At 46.1% G+C, this 13,635-nt stretch overlaps 1 protein-coding gene across 9 annotated transcripts in view; it reads right to left on the bottom strand.

The window, feature by feature from the left end:
* Positions 1–13,635, bottom strand: part of LOC119968391 — a 153,486-nt gene that overhangs the window by 129,415 nt on the left and 10,436 nt on the right. For 8 of the 9 annotated variants that reach the window (XM_038801189.1, XM_038801190.1, XM_038801188.1 and 5 more), the window contains 3 exons: positions 11,621–11,797; positions 9,822–9,878; positions 1,837–1,927 (listed from right to left, as the gene is read on the bottom strand). In XM_038801189.1, the coding sequence (XP_038657117.1) occupies positions 1,837–1,927; positions 9,822–9,878; positions 11,621–11,722 (250 nt within the window). In that variant the 5' untranslated portion in view covers positions 11,723–11,797. Of the gene's footprint in view, positions 1–1,786; positions 1,928–9,821; positions 9,879–11,620; positions 11,798–13,635 lie in introns of those variants that run through there. The other variant, XM_038801197.1, reaches the window with a different exon arrangement.

Genomic DNA, 13,635 nt, shown 5'->3' with positions numbered 1-13,635 from the left:
TTCATGTGGGTTTTACAGATAAGGGGCAGGCCATCCTTATCACTGTAGGTTTTGTCTTCAGTAGTTTCTAACACGTGACCACAGTACTTTAACAGGTTAATTCTTACATCCATGAATTTCATGAATTATATCTGAATGACCTGATTCAATCAGAAGGTCGCAGGGTTAAATCTCACTCCAGACAATCAAACTTGCTATTGAAGGGGGTGGGGGGTACCTTCAGCTGAGTCACCTGTTTGCTGAATGTTAAAGATCCCAGGTCATTCCATCCATGGCCCAGGCCAACACTCATCCTTTCAACCAAACACTATTGAAAACATATCATCTGGTCATTTCTCTCATTTGCTATCTGTGGGAGCTTGCACTGCACAAATTGCTGGCCACATTTGCCTACATTACATCAGCAAATTAATTTAAAACATACTCCATTGGCTACACGTGAAGGACTTTGGAACATTCGAAGAATGTGAAAGATGCTTTTTCTATGCAAACTCAGGCCAGAGTGTTCCGTCCCCACCGTGGCCAGTGCGGGTGATTCGGCAGCCCAGACGTAAGCCCTCTCTCTGACTTTTGGCCGTCCTGTATGGACTTGGCGGGGGTGGACGGGGCTGGAAAATCCCACCCGCTGGCTTTCTTTGGATCACCTTGACAGGAATTGTTGTCTGGTAACAATAGACCTGTTATACATGAAGCGAAGTACAAATACATGTATTTCAGCTCCAGGATTGAATACTAAAGGTGACGGATATTAACATTTTGCACTTCTCGAAAAAAAATATATGAAACAAGCAATGTGAATTTACATTTTTTTACATCTACAAATTTCAAACAATTATGGTTTAATATTATAACAGCGCTTTCATGGGGAGGCATCAAACAAAGTGAGGCTGCATAAAAACCCCACAGGAAGGAAGAGATCAATTATTCATTAAACTTTATACATGCAAGCAGAATATGCTGTAAAAACTCCACGGGTCAGGCAGCACATGTGACACTGTTCCTTCCTCCACCGATGCCACGTGACCTGCTGAGCACTTTCAGCATTTTCTGTTTATATTTTGCCATCCACAGCATTTTGCTTTGGCATTTGTGAGGTTTGAAATCTTGACATTTTAGATTTAAAATCCCTGCACTACGGACGGCATTTGGCTCAGTGTTTAGCACTGGGACTGCAGCACTCAGGATCCGGGTTCGAATCCCGGCTCTGGGTCACTGTCCGTGTGGAGTTTGCACATTCTCCCCGTGTCTGCGTGGGTTTCGCCCCCACAACCCAAAGATGTGCAGGATAGGTGGATTGGCCATGCTAAATTGCCCCTTAATTGGAAAACAAAAATAATTGGGTACTCTAAATTTAAAAAATAAATAAAAAATCCCTGCACTTGTCCTCCCAGCTGGGAGGCCACACACAAAAGAGCTCGAGTCGGAACTAGGAATAAAGTACCAATCCTGCGCTCCCTTTGAGGATCCTCATGTCAGTATGCAAGCCCTAAATAGCCTTCAGATTTTGTATTTCACTGTTACAATTGATGCAGTAGCTTATTAAAAGTAATAAATGAAAGCCGTTGACAATTCAGAGTCGGATTGTTCTGCAAGGAAAATCTCATATGACCCAATTTAAAAGAGGACAAGGAAGGTTGTTAGTCCCAGCCCGTCTACTCCACCGTGCTCTCACCTGAGGTGTGGTGATCCTCAGGTTAAATCACCACCAGTCAGCTCTCCCCGCAAGGGGAAAGCAGCCTAAGATCATCTGGGACTATGGCGACTTTAACTTTACCTTAATGCTGACCTTGTTAACTGAGGGTTTCTGTTGGTATCTTTCTCATGAATAAAACAGACCTGTCTGTTCATGCTGAGATTCCGAGGGGACCGTGAAGCTTGCACAGAGTTGCCTTGTTGCTACGCTTGGAGCGGCCTCTGGAAACTCCACCTTTAGGCAAAGCAGTTAATGCAGTTGTCAAGAATGCAAACAATGAGTAACACTTTTCACCAATACATGTCAACAGTCAATCGGCACATCAAGAAACCTTATTCATCTCAGGTATTGATGGCTCTGCCCATATGAATTCAACCGGATATGAGATGAGAAATAATCTTTCTTCTTGCTGAGTTCCGAAGGAATTTCAGTAACAAGCTCTCTAATTAGCTAATTTCTGTTCCTGATGTCTACACGTGCACACGTTCAAAAGGTGTAAATCTAAACTAGATTTATCACTTCTACATTAAAATCTGAACTTGTCTGATTTACTACATGGAACTTTTCAACCATAACCATACATTAGAGATAGATAAGAGTTGTGATGGGTTTGGGGGTCTTGGACCTCAGACAACTGTTTATCTTCTAATGAGAATTCTGTGGGTTGTCCTCGGGAATAATTAGTGCAGATGTATCCTTGCGTAGAGGAAGATCAAAATATAATTTCTGATCTTTGCCATGATACAATATAGCAGGCATTTTCAAAGTGTGTTCGCGACCCGTGCAGGTGTCGGGAGGATCATGGAGCCATCCATTGTGGCATTCCCAATAACGGGAATTCACGCACAACAGCCGCAGCAGCCGACTTTTAACAATGATGGCTGTGAACGGCTTTAAAAATGACGGCCACGACGAGCTAAAAAAATGTGGGTGCACTGCACATGCGTGCTCGCTCATCAGTGCGCATGCATGGAGCCCAGTGAGAAGCACCGCCTCCTCCTGACATCAGTGCGCTGACCCAGAAGAAGATTTTTTTTTTAATTCAATGCATTCTTCCTGCCTGAAACGAGGCAGAGATCAGGTCACGCGCCCCGAATGCTGACACCATGTGCTTTGGGCGTGATTGCGAATCCTCCATTTTGTCAGAAGCAAACAAGTAAATGAGGAGCAAAGAGGCTCACCTCTCGCATTAAAGCTAAGAGAAAATGGTGGGTCATGAAGATCGGCCGGCGTAGGTTGCGAAGATCGACCGGCGTGGGTCGCGAAGGTCGGCCAGCATGGTTCGCGAAGGTCGGCTGGCTTGGGTCGCAAAGGTTGGCCAGCGTGGGTCGCGAAGGTCGGCTGGCGTGGGTCGGAAAGGTCGGCCAGCGTGGGTCGCGAAGGTCTGCCGGCGTGGGTCGCTAAGGTTGGCCGGCAGGCGTGGGTCGCCAAGGTCAGCCGGCAGGCATGGGTCACCAAGGTCGGCCGGCAGGCGTGGGTCGCCAAGATCGGCCAGCAGGCGTGGGTCGCCAAGGTCGGCCGGCGTGGGTCGCCAAGGTCGGCTGGCGTAGGTCGTGAAGGTCGGCCGGCGTGGGTCGCGAAGGTCGGCCAGCGTGGATCAGCCGGTGTGGGTCACTAAGGTCGGCCGGCAGGCGTGGGTCGCCAAGGTCAGCCGGCAGGCGTGGGTCGCCAAGGTTGGCCGGCAGGCGTAGATCGCCAAGGTCGGCCGGCAGGCGTGGGTCGCCAAGGTCGGCCGGCGTGGGTCGCTAAGGTCGGCTAGCAGGCATGGGCCGCCAAGGTCGGCCGGCATGGGTCGCCAAGGTCGGCCGGCGTGGGTCGCCAAGGTCGGCCGGCGTAGGTCGTGAAGGTCGGCCGGCGTGGGTCGCGAAGGTCGGCCAGCGTGGATCAGCCGGTGTGGGTCACTAAGGTCGGCCGGCAGGCGTGGGTCGCCAAGGTTGGCCGGCAGGCATAGATCGCCAAGGTCGGCCGGCAGGCGTGGGTCGCCAAGGTCGGCCGGCGTGGGTCGCGAAGGTCGGCTAGCAGGCATGGGCCGCCAAGGTCGGCCGGCATGGATCGCCAAGGTCGGCCGGCATGGGTCGCCAAGGTCGGCGGTGTGGGTCGCGAAGATCGGCCGGCGTGGGTCGCGAAGGTCGGCCGGCGTGGGTCGCGAAGGTCGGCCAGCGTGGTTTGCGAAGGTCGGCTGGCGTGGGTCGTGAAGGTCGGCCGGCGTGGTTCGCGAAGGTCGGCTGGCGTGGGTCGTGAAGGTCGGCCGGCGTGGTTCGCGAAGGTCGGCTGGCGTGGGTCGTGAAGGTCGGCCGCGTGGGTCGCGAAGATCAGCCTGTTGGTGAAAATGGGTGCTCGGAAAAAAGTTTGAAAACACTGCAATATAAAATGCCTTTTTTACAGGAAACCTTGGATGGAGTGAAAAGTATTTGAAGCCTCTGTATCTAAAATGGTGACTGTTAAAATTTTACTTGCTTTTCTTACTCAATAGGATTGCAAGTACATCAAACTGAACCAACTATATAAATATTTACCTGCCGGTACTGACGTGGCTATGATTTTCTTAAAGGGCATGTTAGCGTAGTCAAGGAAGTATTCTCCATCCAATTGATTTGATGGGAGATGTGATAAAAATATTACAAAAATTCCAGTGATATTAGCTGCGTAAAGTTACACATTTATCAGGTTGGATTATATGCCCCATCCCACCGCTCCACCCCCACAGTCTTATGAGGGTCAGTTAGCACACACTCTTTCTGCCCACCCCCCCAACCCATTTCCCATAAAATGCTAGGTGGGTGTCAAAATCAGCAGCCTGCCATTTAAAAAAATTAAGTGAACTTGTAAACAAGCCATTGACCCGAATATGTAAACAACTTGTTTAAAAGAAGGGAGAAAGGGGTACATCCTTTCAGCGTTCCCTGTATTCAATGTGGGAAGCCTCCTCCCCAAGATGTTCCCCACCCCCTGACCAAAACTCACCCTCCTCACACTCCTTGCCGCCACCCACATCCACCCCACCACATTCTCCTGGTCTCGCCCAACATTATCCCGCAAACTCCCAGATTCCTCCCCATCCAACACCCCGACATATGACTCTCCGAGATGCATGCTGTCTTCATATTGCATACACTTGCAGTCACAGCAGCACCTGCTACAGAGTTCTGGGACTGCTGGGACTGCTAGAGCTGCTAGCCAAACAGGTTTGATAGCAGCTGTCACCGGCGTGACTTCCTTTCACTGAGGGGTAGAAATTCCACACTCACTTTCATAAGGCCACCAGGAGCGTGATGTGGAGTGCGGGGCTGATACAGTACAACCCTCCTCCCCCACCTGCAGTGCCGTGAAAGACGCCGCTATCCAACAGCAAGTTGCCTTTTTTTTGCCTCGGCGAGGAACGTCCCTTTGAGGCTGCACTTTAGTAATTTCCTGTGTTGGCGAGACTACTCGTTGATCAGGGCTCCATTTGGTGATGGTGCCGGATTAGGCCAGGCTCAGTTCTGGGGTCAGTGATCCGTATCCTGCTGCTCCTGGGATGGGGGTATCCTTTTTTTTAACTATGGGAGATCCTGGTTTGAGATTTGAGCCTTGTTGGTGCCCAGTCCTCCCCTTGCCATCCTGTAGTTATATCCTGGCTGTCTGTTCTGACCTGGGCCTGGAGAAGAGTTTAATTTGCGCTGAGTGTTAGTCAATTTCCCCTTTAGCTCTGGGACTCTTGGGATGTCCTTCTTTCCTTCTGTCATTTTGTTTAGTGTACGATGTAGGGTCTGTGATGCCGTGTGTACCCTGTTTTGATATAGATGGATATTGTACCCATGAAGGGAAGATGTTGGGAACTTCATCCCTGATTTATCTGGTCTTGTTCCCATTTTTGCATTGACTATTGATGTGCGCTGTACCTTCTGTACATTATTCCCTATAGCTAACCTTTTTGTTTTGTTTTGTTTGATGCGATTTCTGTAAAAATTAAAGACTGTATTAAAAAGACTTTTTCTAAAAACCTCAGTTGCTCTTTTTTTTGGAGGGTAGCGAGAGCGGTCTCTGAATCAAGAGAGATGGCCTGCCCAGAATTGAAAGGAAAAATTGAATTACTCAAATGGCTATTAATAATTGGAATAATCGGCCAAGATAGATAGGACAATGAAAGGTACTGCAACACTTGGAGTCCAGGGGTATTAAAGCAACAGGCTGAAAAGAGAGACATGTTGCTGAAACATTTCACCTTGCACTCAAGCTCACGAGGCACTCAAAGGCACGAATACAAAATTTCAAACGATCACCACAATTTATACTTAATGGAACCATCAATTCACCAGACACGTGTTTCCAATATGAATCTAGGCTTTAATCAGCTTACTTCAGAGCCAGCCTGTTACCCATTCATGAACTCTCTGTGAACTGAAATGAATGAAAATTGCTTATTGTCACGAGTAGGCTTCAATGAAGTTACTGTGAAAAGCCCCTAGTCACCACATTCCGGCGCCTGTCCAGGGAGGCTGATACGGGAATCGAACCGTGCTGCTGGACTGCTTGGTCTGCTATAAAAGCCAGCGATTTAACCCAATGAGCTAAATCAGCCCCAGGCTGATCAGCTGCAGGCTGACTCTGGACAAGGGTATTTATACAGCAGCACTAGGGGGAGGAGTTGTGGGCGGAGCCAAGGGTGGAGCCCTGTACAAGCTCCTGAGCATTCCCAGAGCTACTCCACCTAGTGGCCGGGTAACGCTCCTGCGCTTACAAATGTACAGTGTGAATTTACCATGTTATATTCACCACAATACTAATGGAGAGAAGAGGTGCTGCTTGGTCGACAAATCAACTCTGATTGCTCAAGACTTTGTCATGGAGAAAGCACAGGGGAACTATAGTCTCTCCATGCTTCAGAATATAATTTTAAAAAGGTGCAAAGCTTGGGCATATTCCTTTTGCTTTCAGAGAATGGGGTCCTGCATATGAATTCATGTCATAAATAAGCCACAGTATAAGATCAAACAGAAAATACTGGACAATCTCAGTAGGTCTGACGGCATCTGTGGAGAGACAAAGGATCTAACGTTTTGAGTTTGGGTGACTCTTTGACAAAGCTGACATTAAACATTATAACAAACATTATAAGCTCAACTGATTATCTTAAATTGATTGTTATGGTAGCTATTAGCAGGCTTGGTGGTATGAGTGGTATCTTCCACTAATAGAATGCTGTTGGCAGTCCAAAAGGATGTTCTGCCCACCACACAATTGAACAGAATTAAATGGTGACTCTACAATCTGAAAGTTGCACCATTTCAGTAATCATAAAATGACAGAATCCCTACAGTGCAGAAGGAAGACATTCATCCCATCGAGTCTGGGCCCTCTGAAAGAGCAGCTTACCTAGGCCCACTCCCCCACAACCACGTAACCCCACCTAACCTTTGGACACTAGGAGGAACTTTAGCATGGCCAATCCACCTAAACCTGCACATAGAACATAGAACATAGAACTGTACAGCACAGAACAGGCCCTTCGGCCCTCGATGTTGTGCCGAGCAATGATCACCCTACTTAAACCCACGTAACCCGTATACCCGTAACCCAACAATCCCCCCCATTAACCTTACACTACGGGCAATTTAGCATGGCCAATCCACCTAACCTGCACATCTTTGGACTGTGGGAGGAAACCGGAGCACCCGGAGGAAACCCACGCACACACGGGGAGGACGTGCAGACTCCACACAGACAGTGATCCAGCCGGGAATCGAACCTGGGACCCTGGAGCTGTGAAGCATTGATGCTAACCACCGTGCTACCGTGAGGCCCCTTGGACTGTGGGAGGAAACCGGAGAACCCGGAGGGCATCCACGCAGACACGGGAGAGAAAGCACAAACTCCACACAGACAGTGATGTGATCAAAAGGCAGAATTGAACCCGGGTCCCTAGTGCTGTGAGGCAGCAGTGCTAAACGTGCTAATCAGTGCTTGTAAGAATCAGCAACTCACCAAATTACTTTCTGTGGCACCCTGATTACTGGATTAGCTTTGTGCAACATTACAGACTGTTGTCAGATATGAAAGAATATTAAAACAGACCAGAGAATTTGCAGCTACAGTAACTATTTATGTACAGTTCAATGGAAAGTAACAAAGTAAGTTGACAAATCTTATGAGCATAAATATTTAAGTTAAATACAATGAACAAAGACCATAGAGTAATTACCCATTTCAAGTAATGATTCTGGGTAATAACTGAATCCCTGAATTGTCAAATTCTGCCTATGTCTGACTCACATGCCCGTTCAGACTCAGGATGAATTGAATCGAATTATGATGTGATGCATGTCATGCGAGTTTTAATTATGGTTGACTGAATCTCAGGGTTTAGAGTGAATTATTACATATGCAGAAGTTAGAAAACAGAGACAGCCCAACCATTTTCCTTTGCATTTACTCGCCACACAGGTAAATCATGTTTACCTCACCTGTGCCCATATGCCTATTTCATCTTTTTCTTCATCCACCAATAGAATCTAATTCTGAATGTAGATGAAGTTTCTGCCCTCAACTATTGGCCAAAGAAGTGAATTCCCTGCCTCCCTATGTAAAGAAGCTCTTCCTGCGCACTGTTCTGAATCTCTTACGTTTAATCCTGTGGCCTGTCGTCTCTTGTTCTTCACCTTTCAAACACTGGGAAAAGGCTGATTCTATTTAGCCTGCCCTTCCAGATAATTTGATCATTGTGTTGTGAAATCTTTTACTCTTTAATTTGTTCGGGCATCAGAGCCATGGTCACAGGGAAACTCCAGATAGTTACTTTTGTGACAAATGCGAACAATGGTCCATTGTACCGAATTAGTACCCATCATCGTTTTTCATATATTAGTAGCTGCGTTCCGACTAAGCATTGAGACAATGCACAAGCAATACACCTGACGAGAATGCTTTGATTCTCTTTAAGCAAATATAGTATGCTGTCAAACCTAAGATGCATTTTTATCTGTACAGCCTCACTTCACTGATGTGTTACCGGACAAAACTCAATGGCACACCCTCCTAGCTTGTTTAAGGAATAGGAAAGTCCTTTATTTCCATTGATACAGGCATTAGTAATTGAAAACAATGGCTACAGTCTGTGGAAAAAAGCAAATGCCAAAGTCTGCTAGTCTGTGGTTTGCATTGATATTTCATTGAGCATATTCAGGTCAAAAGATGTTTGATTACAAAGGGAATAATGGAGTATGGAAATAGGACAAGAAGGAGGAGCTGAGACAGAAGATCAGCCATGATCTTATTTAATGGTGCAAGTTCAAAGGACCAAATGGCCAACTCCTGTCCCTTTATCTTTTGTTCTTAACAATATTCTCTTTTCTTGAATTTTGTGCCCGCCTCTCCCCTGTGCCCGGGTTATGCTCATTGATCATCACAGAACTCCATCACCATTTTTTTCATCTGTCTCCTGAAGGTTATGGACTATTGCCAGGTTTCCTTCCACAGTACAGGTAGCTCTCTTCTACCTCAAGAGCACCATCTGTTTTGTTTGGTGCACAGTATCGCACAACATATCTACATCTACACAGAATACACCGACACACATCACCACTGGAGGATTATGCGCAGCAGCAATTTTGAGATGTTTCAGCTGGGAGCTTCACCACCCACACATTGCATCCCCTGCAGATTGGGGCTGGTTTAGCTCACCAGGCTAAATCGCTGGCTTTTAAAGCAGACCAAGCAGGCCAGCAGAACGGTTCGATTCCCGTACCAGCCTCCCCGGACAGGCGCCGGAATGTGGCGACTAGGGGCTTTTTACAGTAACTTCATTGAAGCCTACTCGTGACAATAAGCGATTTTCATTTCATTTCATTTTCAGATTGGCTGAAGTCCTGATGGACTGTGCTGTGACAGCTATAGGCAGCTCTAACTGAGCGACTTGGTGGCCTTGTTCCTAGATCATTCACATCACAATGTCAACGAGGAGATTATTCACTCCTTTTGATCTTTTCCATTACAATCTAACTAGATGTTCTAAAATGTTAAATGTTCAGCACAATTATTATTCATTTTTACAGGATGTGGGCTCCGCTGGCTATGCCAGCATTTGTTGTCCATTCCTAATTGTCCTTGATTAATTGACTTTAAACTGCTTTGTTAGAAAAAAAATACTTACTGCTGTTGTCAAGTAGGAGAAAGGATCAATCTTAATTCCGGTTGAGTGTAGTTTGGGCTGTAAAAGAGAATTAACCATTAAAGACAGTCATAGGAACATGGAAACAGGAGCAGCCTCCTTAAGCTTGTCGATTAGACCATGGCTGTTCTGTGAACTAACTCCAAATATCCTCTGTAGTTCCATATTCTTTAAGGCCCTGACCTCATAAAAAGTCTATCCACCAAAGTTTTCTGGAAGGAAACCTTTCAGATTTCCACTCCTCCTTTCTGTGCAGACGTCATCCCTGAACAACCTCGCTCGAACCATAAGGTGATGCCCCTTGTTCTGAACTGCCCCACCATTTTTCTATATTCCTATCAACTATTTTGATTAAATGCTTTAGTTACATCATCCATTAATCGTATAAATTCATAGGAATGCAAGACCAGCCTATGCAATCTGTTGAGGTATGATTCGGATGAATATTCATTGCTTTTACTCAAAGGTCAATATATCCTCCCAAAGGTGCGGTACCCAATACTGAATACAGTGCTCCAGATGGGGTTTAACTAGAGTTCTCTGCAGCTGAACATAATCTCCACCCCTTTGTAATCCAGCCCCCTTGAGATAACGGAAAACATTTAATTAACCTTTTTAATTGTTTTCAGTCATTCCTCTATTTGTGCCTCCAAATCTTTCTAACCCTCCACAGTTCCTTGTTACGTGCTATTTAGAAAATAGACTGATTTATTTTTCTTAAGTCAAAAATGGATGTCCTCACACTTTCCCCCAATTGAACTCCATCGGCAACCATTTCCCTCACTCGCTAAATAATCAATATCCCACCTAACATTGTACTGTCAGCAAACTTAGTGAAGCAGCTCTCAATTCCTTCTTCGGTGCCAGTCTCGATCCCTGGGGGGCTGGGGGGTCGGGGCATTTAGTTTGTATAAGGTGTGGATGGAACTGAGTTAGACAATCACTTGAGGTCATGCTATGAATCTGCTCTTTAATAAAGCACATTTCTATCTGCATTTCAATAACACATATGCAACATTTTATAATATTACTATATTAGCATTCTGCACCCATGGATACTTGTGCATTTCCAGCTTGAGGTAAGCAGATGACTGGCTAGCTCAGCAGAGACAGATAGAAGGAGATTAAATCTATTTGAATAAAATATTTTGTGGCAATTATTATGGGCCAGGGTTTAGAGAACACCAAAGTATATCATGGAGTTCACCTGACCCACAACTTTAAATAGATTTTGGTTATGGGGAGCACAAGGCCCCACTTTCCAGGTGTGATGTAACAGAGATATAAAAGTATTTTTAAACAAAAACAATGTTTATTCTATGAATTCAGTTATAAACACACAGTAAACAGTTTATCAACCACCAACCCTGATAACCCCCCAAAAGATACAGTACTCTGTAGATAACCTTTAATAACTTTCCATAACATCATCCAGAAGTCAAAAAACCCTTTTTAACAATGACAGGAGGTTTGCATTCCTTACAGAAACAGGTATTACTTTGAAATCATCAAGTGATCTGGAGACATTCTTTAGATTGCAGAGAGAGATCAATACATACATCTGCCAGGTTTAAATGCAGCTCTCCAACTGAAAGCAAAACTAAAACACAGAGCCAAAACACTCCTAGCTCAAAACGAAAGTAAAAAGCAGAGCCAGCGCCCAGTTCCACCCACACAATGACATCACTGCAGCCATTTGATAAACAACACTTTTCTTAAAGGGACATTCACATGACACAATGTTAAGTGATGAAAATTGTAAGGGTAAAGAAAGTCAGTACCACCAACATCAGTCTCCACCAGTTTAAAACCCCACTGAGAATCCTCCTTAAGACCGAGCGAGTGTACTGCAGGACCATGTTTTGTGTTAAACAGCTGCACATTTGCTTTCGGCTTGCTGGATGTCACAGGTCCTTTACCCAATGAAGAAACAGCAATTATCCACCTTCGTGATGGGGCTGAAAGAGAGTAAAAAACATACTTTCTTCGTACCGTATGTCACATCAATTAATTGCTTAAGATGAACTTTCTTATAATAAATAACCCTGTTAAGTACAGGTATGCAGCCTCTCAATGGTTCAGATATTTTACACCCACCTTAAAGGAAAGATGAGAACTTGGTTTTGCATCTAATCTGAAAGTCAGCACATTTCCCTTTCAGTCCTGCCAAACTATTGGAGTGGGATTCAAATCATATGAATCTGCCTCAGATGCAAGAATGCACTACCCGAAAACCCCCGAATGACATCCGCAGGGAGTGGGGTAGTATGGACAAGGAAGGCCCAGATTCAATCCTGTCTGACACGAATTTGAAGCTCCATGCTGCAGAGGTTGTCATTGCTCCAGTCTAGTAATGCAACTTATGGAGGCCCGCTAAAGTATTTGAATTATGCGTGTACAGCGTAACAGATATCCCAGAGTGAGCACTGGCTCAGCTCAAGGCCAAAATCAAAACTACCATGGATGCTAGAAATCGGGAAAAAATATAGAAAATGTTGGATAATCTCAGCAAATCTGTGATGGGAAATGGCACGATTTAGCACGCAAAAAAAAGTTCCGTTTTGGGCGCATACAGTGCCGTGTTTCTTGGCGCATGCAGCGTATCAGCATTTTAAGCACCGATGAGCTCAGCTCATCAGTGCTGTAAGATGACCTGCGGATCAGGGCGCCATTTTTACATGCCGCCCTGATCCTTCCACAGCCCCCTCAGGAATCCCACCGTGGTCGATGTTTATGTGGATCAGTACTAGGGGGTACTGATCGAGGTACGAGGGGCTGTTTTAGCACACTGGGCTAAATCACTGGCCTTTAAAGCAGGCCAGCAGCACGGTTCGATTCCCGTACCAGCCTCCCCGGACAGGCGCCGGAATGTGGCGACTAGGGGCTTTTCACAGCAACTTCACTGAAGCCTACTTGTGACAATAAGCGATTTTCATTTCATTTTAATTTCATTACTAAACAGCGTCATAGCGAGGTCTCCCGGGTGAGGCCATTAAGTTTCTGGGCCCCGGGAGAATCCAGTGTAGGCATATTTAAATTAGCATAATGGTGCACTTAAATATGTTCATCTTGGTCTCACCCAACGAGGGCAAGATCCAGATCGAGACGCCTCACGAGATCTTGTGAGAGCTACACGAGGCGTTCCAAGCGTCGCAAATCAGAAGCCATTAGATCGTGCCCTAATAGCGGAGTTGAAGTTTCAGACCACCCAAAGTCAAGGGGCGGGGTTCTCCGTTGGCGTGATCCTCCGTTTCGCCCGCAGCGCATTCACGCCCGTTGATTTCCCAACTGTGTGGGGATGCCACAATGGGGCATCCCATTGGCCGACTGGCAGGACGGAGGATCCGTTGCTGGTGGGGGCGCACCTCACCAGATAGCAGGTGAGGCGGGATGGAGAATCCTGCCCAAGGTGTTCCAATTGTTTACCTCTGGATCTTTTGAGATTGATTAAACGTTCTGATTATTCTCTGACTCCTTAAAAAGCTCCTGTCACCAATAAACCCACCCCACCTTCCCGCAACACCATCACGACCGACCCAACCTGTGTAATCAGTAAACCAGAGTACACGGTAAACAGAAAATGATTTCCAAACACGATATTAGGACCCTGAGGAGTTCTGACAAATCTGTCAAAATTCAGACACTGCTCTTGTTCTCAGTCAGAAGGCTGTGGGCTTAATTTAATGGCTGCATTGAGAGAGCACAGCACAGCGGTTAGATCGGGGGCGAGGCCAGAATCGAGAACCGGGCCGGGCACCTGTTCTGTTTGTGATCTAACCGGCCTTCCTCCTTTGGC

Source organism: Scyliorhinus canicula, chromosome 1 (assembly GCF_902713615.1).
Source record: "Scyliorhinus canicula chromosome 1, sScyCan1.1, whole genome shotgun sequence".
Lineage (NCBI taxonomy): Eukaryota > Metazoa > Chordata > Chondrichthyes > Carcharhiniformes > Scyliorhinidae > Scyliorhinus > Scyliorhinus canicula.
This window is presented reverse-complemented; position numbering and strand designations above follow the sequence as displayed.